We start from the raw sequence: 11439 nt of genomic DNA on the forward strand, positions 1-11439 counted from the left end.
CTTCAACCCATAATGGGAGAAGCCGAAGGAAGAAGGAAGGAAGGTGAATATTTCTTGATCTTGTGGGCACCAAATTAAAAACACAGTTTTGTTAGCCTCTGACCTATGTAGTCTTGTTTTCACTTAGTAATTTTCCCTGTACCCACTTACAAGATGCAACATGGGATTTCCCATATTAGTGCGGTTTGGTAAAAAACGGGCAGATCATTTTGAGGCATGTGCTAATGCCTGCTTGGGGAGGAGAGATAATTGTCAGCAAAGATCAATGAAGTTAATCAGGACCATCTGAACCACAAATCAATCCTGTTCCTAGATGTACAATTTGAAAATCTAAAATCTATAGAAAACCGGCCAATTTCCCAATGCAATATATTATAAGATATTGCCATGTTATTACAACTCAGTGCTATAGAGTAAGTTTATAATGTGATGTACTTGTGTTTTGAATGTATGCCTTTGGATCAGTGGAAAATGTGAAATGACCGTGTTTGTCATGCATGCTCTGTGTCATCTCTGGTAATTCAAACATCTCTCTCTTTACACACACATACGCACACACACACACACACACACACACACACACACACACACACACACACACACACACACACACACACATACACACACAAAGCATTTGTTTGGTCGAGCAGTGTCTTTTTGTTTGCCTCCAGGGAACTGAATGGAAGCCTCTGTTAGCTCTCACCTGTTCAGTTTCTACATCTTTCTTCCAATTTGACACACTGCAGTCTCAACAATAGTCTGAATGAATGTTCACATAATAATGTTAGTATCAAAACTCTCCCATCCATACTGGCTTTTCTTTGACACTATCCATCCAAGACAATTTTGTACTTCTGCATGCTCAGAAACTACATTGTGAATGCAAAATTTATGTGATATAATAATTACGTAATGTATTAAGACCCAGTCTACCGATTGCTTTGGATTGCTATTTAAAAACACATGAGCATATCACATACATTGATGCTGCATCCCATCAAACTTCATGTCCTCTACAGACCTCCGTACGGTTCTTACACACAAATACAGATTTAACTCTGGAAGCTGTCTTCAGTCAGTCAGTAACACCAGAAAATTACCATGGTCATCTGTTGAAAGAGACAGAGGAACAACAAACAAGGTTCTGGCTGCTACAGAGCGTTGTGTGAAGGGTTAAACACACTCAGATCTCAGATAAGGGCTTATTGTGAGCAGCAGCCACCCGCAGGTTATTCACCTCTCTCATAAAGAGCAGCAGATGCTCACAATTACAATTTCTTCCCTCTGACGTGAGGCTGTGCACGTGTGTGTGGTGAGGGGGCAGGCAGATCGCTATTGATAGCAATAGTGAGTGTGTGTGTTTGCATGCATGTGTGTCTGGGTGCAGTTTTTAAGTAGAGAGATTATTAAGTAGTTTACATTTGTTTAATGCAGAACGAGCATGTTTTTGTGTTGGTCAAAATAATCATTTCCCGAAATTGAATGAGTGAATGAAGGAGTTTGTGTCTGTCTGCCTGCATGTGTTTTGAGAAGGGTGGGCTCAGAGCATAGCTCATATATAGGACCCTTGCAGGAACACAGACTGCCTCTGACCACACCTGCCCAGCATCACAGCAACATGCAGCTGAAGGTAGGACAGAACTGACCCCTGGGCGCCTTGTACAGACAGGCTATTGATATCTCACCTACTCTAACTACCACTAGGTAAATGAAATTATTTTTGCTGTAACATATTGCTTTATATATTTTTGCTGCTGTAGATTTTTAGAAGGTTAATTGATAGGATTTAACTAATAGAATGTTTTGTAATGTGAAGAAACAGAAACAGATTTTGATTATGACATTTATGATATGTTAACATGCAACAGGATGATGGGTATGTACACGATGGGTATGAAATTAATGCTACACTTATTAAATTATTTATTATCTTATTTATTAGTAAAGACCCTTTGCATAATACCGGTCACCTAATGCAACAGTATTAAAATGGAGCTGGATGTCTTGAACATGGTGATTGTTCCATGCCCAGAAGGGAACTATAATCTAATTGGGAAAGCCAATCATTGTGAAAAAGCGGCAGTCTGTCTCAGGTCCTTTTCAGCTCCATTAGACTACCCCTGACCAGTGGCCAAGGTTATTGAATTGGGCTGGGGCAGTATGATGAATATCTCGGATATGCTGGTGAAAGCTTTAGAGTTAGAATCGCTATTGTCTACTGTTTCATATGCATATATTGTAAGATTTTATTACATGAAAATATAACTGATTGTTGTTTTTGCATATCCTTTATTAGTATATGTAGCTGAGGGCCTGTAAGTGTGGAAAGTCATGCCCAGGCTAAACCCCATGGACTGGGTGAGAGAGAGTCGAGGTTCATCCAAACTAGTCCTGGTTGTGGTGTGTGTGGCCCTTTTGCTGGATAACATGCTGTTGACTGTTGTGGGTAGGTCTTGGCAGCAAATATATTTTTCATTAGACATATATACACACACTGTCTTTGTGCACAAATGTCTATGATGCTAAAATATCCCTTGGATCAGCAACAGGGGAGAACTCACTGAGCTCATAAATATCTACAAAAATACATTTGCAAAGGCAGCAGCCTACACACCTATGAAAACACAGAAAACACAAATCCCTCAGTCGCTCTACCTTTCTGAAAGATCACCCGCTTGCCCTGTGACTCTATTCCCCCCTGTCTGTTCCAGTTCCCATCGTACCGACCTTCTTATATGCCACGGAGCATGAGGCGCAGGACCTCTCTGACCAGCCGGGCCCATCTACGTTTTCCGACACAACACAAGATCAGCACTCATTCTTCTCTGTTGTCTCTCTCTACGACAACACCACCTACCCGCTCTTGGACTCTTCCAGCCCTTACAGTACGAGCCCAAATGAAAGCAAGACTGACCACAAGGATCAAAGGACCCAGCAGTGCTTGGAGGACAGCAGCTTCCTTGAAGAGGAGAACATCCGTGTCGGGCTCCTCTTTGCTTCCAAGGCTCTAGTGCAGCTGCTGGTTAACCCATTTGTTGGGCCACTGACAAACAGGCATTAAATCTTTACAGCCTTTCACTCACAAATGAATAACAACTCTGTTAAAATATTAAGAAATAAAAAAATTAAAACAGAAAGAACTTTTTTCAAATATGTAACGAAAACTCTATTTTTTTTGTTAGAATTGGGTACCACATCCCAATGTTTGCTGGATTCATCATCATGTTCGTTTCCACCATAAGTAAGTTTGTACAGCTGATATGCAGACAGCAGATGAGCCAATAAATCAATAATGAATCAAATCCGGAGAGTAGTATCACAGACGTCACATCGCATGCTTTTTTAAACTGTGTATTGATTCAGAAAAACATATTCTATTGTCCACATTATTTGCACAATGAAGGAGCATAAATGTATGTTTGCATGGAATCGTAGGAACTAATATGAACTAATGTGTTTGAGTGTTTTTCAGTGTTTGCCTTCTCAGGGACCTACACCTTGCTGTTTTTCGCTCGCTCTCTCCAGGGAATTGGGTCGTCCTTCTCCTCTGTGGCAGGTATCGTCGCCGTGCCTTCCCGGAATCGTCAGCTAACCAGTGTGAAGAAGCTTGAGTCATGAGCATCTGCTCTCTCTTCCCAGGGTTGGGAATGCTTGCAAGTGTTTACACAGATGATAATGAGCGAGGCATTGCCATGGGGATTGCCCTTGGTGGTCTTGCAATGGGTGTGCTGAGTAAGTTCCTCTAAGAGTCGTGGACCATACTGTATAGAGAAAAATCACAATTCCCATTATTCCCATTTCCATTGGTTAATGTGTCTCTCAGTTGGAGCCCCGTTTGGCAGCGTGATGTACGAGTTTGTGGGAAAGAGTTCTCCCTTCCTTGTTCTTGCATTCCTTGCTTTATTTGATGGAGGTAAACCATTTATTACATACTATTGAATATTACTGAAGTCTTTCATTTACACTATATAAATCTTTAGGAGCATGTAGAAAACTAGGCTATTAGGAGAAATAAATATACAAGATGCCTATTTCCACAGCTCTACAAATGTGCATCCTTCAGCCTTCAAAAATATCACCAGAGGTGAGGGTCCTGTCTTCTAGTGCACTCATCTCTCATCTCTGTATACTTGTATATGGTGAGATGACAATAAAGTTGACTTTGACTGCAGCATGTTCTTTACTCTATGCCCACCGTTATTTACATTCTTATCATCTTAATTCTCCACCCCTGTCCTGGCCACATATGCTCATCTCACTGCTCATTACTGCCTTTCTTCTTGTTTTCAGAGCGTGGAGGGAACTCCGTTACTAACTCTGATGAAAGACCCTTATATCCTCATCAGTGCAGGTGTGTGACTTAACGCACGAGGAAATCCTTTTATCCGCTGACATTATCTGCTTCTCAGAAGGTGGTGTGGATGTGTGTGAATTAACGTAATATGTGTGTTCCAGGTTCTTTGTGTTTTGCCAACATGGGAGTCGCTATGCTAGAGCCCACTCTGCCGATATGGATGATGCAAACAATGTGTTCACCAAAGTGGCAACTTGGTGAGAAAAGTACCATTACATTTTGATTCACATGGTAGAGTGTCAGACGTTAACACAAAAAAATACAGCGATAAAGAGAGAGAGAAGTATGCCTGGTTAGTCTACAGGATATTACATTGATTATAAATCTCATTTGAACGGAATGACGCAATAAAATGATTGTTGGTCCTGATATGATACCGGGTCGAGGAGAAGGGATGGCATCATCTGATTCATTCATGTCCTTTTCATTGTCTGATTTGCTCTGAGTCATTGTCTTCTGGTCTCTCAGGCATGGCCTTTCTGCCTGCCAGTGTGTCCTACCTGATTGGCACTAATCTGTTTGGCATGCTGGCAAACAAAATGGGAAGGTACTGTACAGCTTGATGAAGCTTTTCTTCATTCCTAATCAGGGTTTACTCTTCTTGTGGGCAGCTGTCACAAATGGTTATCAAACAGGACCGGGTAGTGTAGGGCCACGAGGATGCTAGGGGGTCACATTAAAGGAAGGAAAGTGGAAAGAAAAAAAATATATTGAATAATCAATAGAGTATCTATTATCAACAATGTGCATAAATATGATTTTTATAAGTACTCCGAGACAGACACACACAGTTGAAAGTTGTGCTAAACGTACGGAGAGGCAATAATATACTCTGGCCACAGGCAACGTCATTCAGCAGCAGCTTGTCATGTGACTCAACGCTGTAATTAAACAGAAGGATGCGGTCGAGTTACATGGTGAGATGCTGGCACCATAGACTGAGTGGCTTTCACTTCAGCTACTCTGAATGAACTGTGGTACAATCTGTAATTTTTTTTAAATACAATTTTACAAATGTATTATTTTTGAATTTATACAGTATATTTTGATTAGCAGTCATAGTATTCTCAAGGGTTTAAGGACATAATTAATGATCTATGTGGAAGTTTGCGAACCACTAGCGTAGAAGTTAAGCAGGCAAAGTTGGTGCTGAAATCTTGACCTTGGATTGGACTGGAATGTAGCTGACTGCTCTGACTGGACACCTCTGGGAACATGACTCCTAACAGTTTATCTCTTGTGTGTTTAGGTGGCTGTGCTCCATGATAGGGATGTTTATTGTTGGTATCAGTCTCCTCTGTGTGAGTACAGCCTCTGTTACTGGAGATTGACTTTACTATAATGCCATAACTGCTGAGACTAACAGTTCAATATATTAATACATCCAGGTTCCCTTTGCAAAAAACATCTATGGTCTCATTGCTCCCAATGGAGGACTGGGGTTTGCTATTGGTAAGGAGACATGACAGTTTTCTTGGAGTGCACATCAGATGGCACAGTTTGCTAATGTGATTGTCTTTGCTGGTAGGTATGGTGGACTCCTCCATGATGGCAATAATGGGATACCTGGTGGATATCCGACATGCCTCTGTGTATGGAAGTGTGTATGCTATTGCGGATGTGGCACTGTGCATGGGCTTTGCGGTTGGTAAGAGACTGAATAGTTAAATATTTGGGGATCAAAGCTGAAAAATATTAAAACGTAGAGGTCACAGAGAAAAGATCTGTAACCTTTAAGCAAATATATATATATATCTCAGCATGATGTGTCTATCTGTCTTCTCCTCTGCCAGGTCCATCTACAGGAGGTGCTATAGTAAAGGCTATAGGGTTTCCTTACCTCATGGTAATAATTGGCATAATCAACATCCTATATGCCCCTCTGTGCTGTTTCCTCAGAAACCCTGCAGTGAGGGAGGAGAAGATGGTACGTTTTACACACAGACATGCAGATGCACACACTGCCATAGCCACAACCATAGTCATGACAACGTGATTATGATGAAGCATGATATTGAGTAGGTACCACTCTTGCAGGGAGGAAAAAATAACCCACTAGAATGAAGGTGGAATATTTAGAGTAGCTCTTTTATTGATTTGGACAAAACTCCTAATGCACAGCAATGAGCTTTGGCTGGCCATGACCATGTCACCAGTTCACCCGTTTTCCTTACTTGAATGACTTTTGGCAGGTTCTGACCACTGCAGACTGAGAACATCCCACAGCATGTGCAGTTTTGGAGATGCTGTAACATAGCCCTGAAACCCTCAAATGTAGTCCCTGTCAAAGTCATTACACTTGCCTGTTTTTCCTGATTACAACAATCCAAAAATGCTTATTATTATTTCACACCCGCAATCAGTGATATTTACTGCACCTGTCAGGCGTTATAATGTAATGGCTGTGGTGTGTTGTGGGCGATGCTGACAAAAGTGCTGTGTGCTCCTAGGCCATTATTAATCAGGAATGCCCAATGCACGTGAAGACCTACAACACACAGAGGCACTGCAGAGACTTCCCTTTGAGTGACGACAGCGAGGAGACTGAAGAGTGACAAGCATGCACACACACACACACACACACACACACACACACACACACACAAACACACCACTTGAATATCAAAGTTAATCAGGCTTTTTCCAAAGTATTTCTTCAAATAGATGATGAACAACAAAAAATGCATAGTTACACTGTTTATGCTGGAACCAGAGGCAAAGCCTGTCCTAAACAATAAAACAACTCTGTAAAATACAGCCATTTAGGAGTAATAGCAAACTACAAAGAGTTTTTACGGAGGAGGAGAGCAGTCAGCTTGCTCGCAGGTTGTAGTGAATGGAATGTTGTGTGTGCGGTTAGACACAAGCCCCAGACAAGTCAATGAAGGTTTACAAAATTATTGTTGAGGGTTGCAGGTTTTGAGTGGTTCAATGAGTGAATGAGTGGTCATCTAGAAAAGATACTTATTTACACATCATCAGACACCAGCACAGTGGTACACATAAAAGTAAGGAGACTTACAGGTCACAAACGCACTCGTATAATGCAACAGGTATTTCAGAGTCAAGGTTCCAATTACTGAGGGGTGGAGCCACGCCCACTGGTGACTGGGATTTTTAACACTTCCTTTTTTGATCTATGTATTAGATGTATGTATTAAATTGCTGTGATAAGCACCTTCATTCAAATAAACCCTGTCATGAATTAACTTGCTGCTCTGTCTTTTTTTGTTTTTTTTTGTAATCATTCAGAATTGCCCATTGAAATATTTCCAGTTTTAATTGTTTACTAGTTGGCCTCATCACAAATGGGGACGACAAGGAGTCCAGACAACTCACGTGGGACTTTATGGAGTGGTCCCAGCAGAACTATCTCCAGATCAACTCTGAAAAGACCAAGGAGCTGGTGGTAGACTTCCACGGGCACAGGCATCCTTCACTACAACCACTGAACATTGAGGCTGTGGAGAGCTACAGGAACCTTGGTGTTCATCTGAAAAATAAACTGGACTGCTCTCTACCTGCTGCGGAGGCTCAGGTCTTTAGGGGTGAAGGGCTCACTCTTGAAGACCTTTTATGACTCTGTGGTCTTTTATGGTGTGGTCTGCTGTGGAGGTAGCATCTCTGCTGGGGACAGAAAGAGACTGAACAGGCTGATCTGGGGGTCCAGCTCTCTTCTACGATGCCCTCTACACCCAGTGGAGGTGAGTGACATGAGAATGGTGGCTAAGCTGTCATCCCCGTTGGACAACATCTCCCACCCCATGCAGGAGACCCTGACAGGACTGAGAAGCTCCATCAGGGGCAGGCTGCAGCACCCACGATGTGATTCAGAAGGTCTTTCCTGCCAACTGCTGTCAGGCTCTACAACAGCTCCACCCCAGCAGTTAACCCTGACCCTTTCTCTCTCGGTTGAACCCTGGTGCTACTGTGTTCTGCTGAGATCCACCATACCTATCTGAAGATTACAACAACAACAACATTTATTTCTTATATAGCCCAAAATCACATACAGTATGTCTCAATGGGCTTTGACAGGCCCTACAGTTGACACCCCCCACACTTGACCCTTCTGCACACAAGGAAAAACTCCACACAAAAAAAACTCTAGGAGAGAGAAAAAAAGAGAGGAAGAAACCATGGGAAGGAGTGATACAGAGAGGGACCCCCTTCCAGGGTAGAGTGAGCCTGCAAATGGTGTCAGTGCAGGGTTGGATATGATATAATGATAAGTCCTACGGTTGTAGGGTTGGAGAAGTCCAGGATGTATTCAGTGTCATGGTCTAGATTACGTGTCCATAATGATGTTACTGGTCCACTTGAAGATCCCTGAAGCTGTAGTTGTAACGGTGGTGGTGGCTGTGGTGACCCTCTGGTTTGTTTCATGTTTTGTCCTTGTAAAGCAGTTGTCATGAACCAGGATTTATTTGCTGGTCTGATCACTGGGGTCTGCCAGTAGTCTGGGCGCTTGATTCCGTGTCTCGGAGAAAAACAAACAGATGCAGTGGCAGACGGTTGCACTGTACGACCGATACTGAAATATGTGGTTATAGTGGTATATTGGTGCTACAGTGGCCCGGTACCCTGACTAGGACAGCCTAACTGGTGAATTTAACTTTGTCTGTGTCTAACAGGGGGACTCTGTGATAATCTGTCCCTCGTCTTTTTTGTATGTGGTCATTCAGTGTTCAACGCAAGGTGCAGTTGCCGAGGGCGACGCTGGGTCTGGACCGTCCCTCTGATGCCATTTGAATCTTTGCACCTTCTCTCCACCAGCTCCACCAAGCCCCTTAAGAAGTAGTATTCATCACACCTGTTTAAGTTTCTGTCCATATTTCTACCATCCAGAAGTATTCAAGGCTTGTGTTCGGAGCGTCTTTAGAGCATTTCCTGCCAGGTGACTGATTCTGCCGTTTTTGTAGCATTTTTACCCTCAGAGGGTCTGGGCAGGTAATCAGGCTCTAAATTCACTGGTACTTGGAAGAATTTAATTTTTTTTTACATACCTACACTAACACACTTTTTTTTATTATACAGTCGGTATATTCTCTATGCTATTATTTTTTGCTGCCATTATCTTATACTGCCTTTTGGTAAAATTTCTGAAAACACAACCAGAGAAAAAACAGTGAAACAGATCATTGTGTTCATTCTTGCTATAAAATGTAATATCCTCAAAGACTATGTAACTCAAAAAAGTGGGCTGTCTTGATACACCTCTTAATTTCCTGAACAGCTGTTGGAAGGCCTGGAGAATTCATCTTAGACAGGATGTGTATGTGCGTGTGTGTGTATGTGTGCAGGGGGTGGGTGGGTAGGTTTGTCATTAAACTATCCGGGTTATATTTTAATGCAGATAGACTGTATTTCACATTTCAAACAAGACCTGTGGGTTAGGAGTAAAGTAAACATGCTATGTGTTTTTCATCTCGTGAGTATAAATGCCATGACCTTAAAAATGATTCATTTACATTGATTGCTTTCAACCTGTAATGAAGCGTTCTTTGCAGTAGCTTGAGTCAACAAGCATTTGATGACCTGTGTGTTTGAACAGAAAAGATGAAAGTTTTCATGGATAAGCATGGATCAGTTAAATTGCATGTTGCACATTTTTTATGGCACTGGTGATCTATACAGCAAATACATGTTTTTAAAATCCCTGTTCTATTTATGTACGCAGTTTGACTATTTTGGTCTCCCTTCCAATAGACTTTTATTCCATCAACTGCCCTCAACAGAGGACAGCATTAAATGAAATTAGCTTTATATCCATTTAGGTGCTACAAAAGTATTGGGTGGGGAAAGAGAGAATCACAGTATTGTGTTTTTTCTATATTACTAAAAAAATGTTTAGTGCTTCTTCAATAATATTCCTTAATATTATTCTTTATAACTTTAAAGAAGCCCAAAAGGTAAGTTGAAAGATCTGACTTAAATTAAAACATCTGATCAATGTTAAAGAACTAAATTCAACTGAATAACTGAGACTGATTGGTTTCTAATAGCAAAAAGTGAGGAGAAGCCTTGAGAGTAAACCAATATCCTCTATCACTTGCCTGCTGTTTAGCATTTTCATCCTCATTTTTGGCTCTGGAGTACATCATGTAAAAGAAAGCTTTTCTAAAGAGTCTGAGCTGGCCAAACTTCTTTGACTTCTTTACCACCAGAATTCTTTTGTCAAATGGAAGTAGGGGAAGAGATTGTATAAATTGAGGAACTATAGGCATGGTAACATTTTGCAACAATACTAATGTTCCTAAAGAAACCAGAGACGTATTAAATCCATAGTTGAGAAATGAAACGCCCAAGTGTCTAAAGACAACAATAGCTCTCTTTTCTATAAACACAAAAACAGTATTCCAGAGATGACAGTGCTGGCCTTTTCTTTTGCCATCCATGTCTGTACCCTCAGGCCCCTGCTGCTCCACTGGTATACCTGACCTCTACGGCGTTGAGACTGCGTGCCAAACACTCTTCTGGAAAGCTCTGGCTCCCCACACACCGCTCCCGGACATGCCCACTGCTCACCAATCACTTTACTTTCACTTTCCTAATACTAATATTCTTTAATAAAGATTTTTGGAATTATGAGTTTGTGTACATTTATTTAATTGAGTTGCATTGGCAAGATGTATTTGGCATGTCTTTTTGTGTATCCTAATGCTCTTATAATTGTTATAATGTATAATGCAAAGAAACGAAAAACTGGTGCTTCCCTTGACTACCACTGCTAGATAATGCTGAATCAAAATTCACTTTGCGATAGGCCACCTGCCAGTGGTTTTACAGTGGTCAAGGTAAAACAGACTTTGCGAATTTGTTTAACCCTGCTATTGCCTCAGTTTTTGTTACTTTCACCATGGGGCACTTTTCTGAAGGGGTGAGTACTCCTCCAGTGTCCTGGGATGGAGTCTGGCAGCCGCCACAAGGACTTATTGGATGGTGAGGGACCACCACCTAGAGGTCAAAAGTGTAAAGTGCAATTTGTGTTGACTGTCTTGTGTGGCAAGTCCAACGGATCATGTTACACGCTGTTAGTCTTTTGTTGGTAAAAGGAATGCATTGGCGTAGTATTTGAAGGAGTC

The 11439-nt window shown here is 41.6% G+C and overlaps 1 protein-coding gene across 8 annotated transcripts; it reads left to right on the forward strand.

The window, feature by feature from the left end:
- Positions 1-7526, forward strand: slc18a1 (solute carrier family 18 member A1). 8 transcript variants are annotated; one of them, XM_028995947.1, is made up of 18 exons: positions 1-43; positions 466-516; positions 1574-1704; positions 2297-2446; positions 2712-3054; positions 3183-3241; positions 3473-3556; positions 3640-3732; positions 3824-3913; positions 4041-4084; positions 4291-4351; positions 4456-4551; positions 4823-4901; positions 5604-5655; positions 5743-5806; positions 5883-6002; positions 6148-6281; positions 6805-7526. In XM_028995947.1, exons 4-18 carry the CDS (start codon positions 2332-2334, stop codon positions 6907-6909), a joined length of 1539 nt encoding a protein of 512 aa, XP_028851780.1. In that variant the 5' UTR covers positions 1-43; positions 466-516; positions 1574-1704; positions 2297-2331; the 3' UTR covers positions 6910-7526. The 8 variants fall into 8 exon arrangements, with proteins under 8 accessions (XP_028851780.1, XP_028851781.1, XP_028851787.1 ...); XM_028995948.1 differs by lacking the exons at positions 1-43; positions 466-516 and adding an exon at positions 1296-1347; XM_028995954.1 differs by lacking the exons at positions 1-43; positions 466-516 and adding an exon at positions 1332-1347 and having other exon boundaries at positions 1574-1630.
- Positions 7527-11439: the final 3913 nt, after the last annotated feature.

The sequence above is a fragment of the Denticeps clupeoides genome, chromosome 11 (assembly GCF_900700375.1).
Source record: "Denticeps clupeoides chromosome 11, fDenClu1.1, whole genome shotgun sequence".
Taxonomy (NCBI): Eukaryota; Metazoa; Chordata; class Actinopteri; order Clupeiformes; family Denticipitidae; genus Denticeps; species Denticeps clupeoides.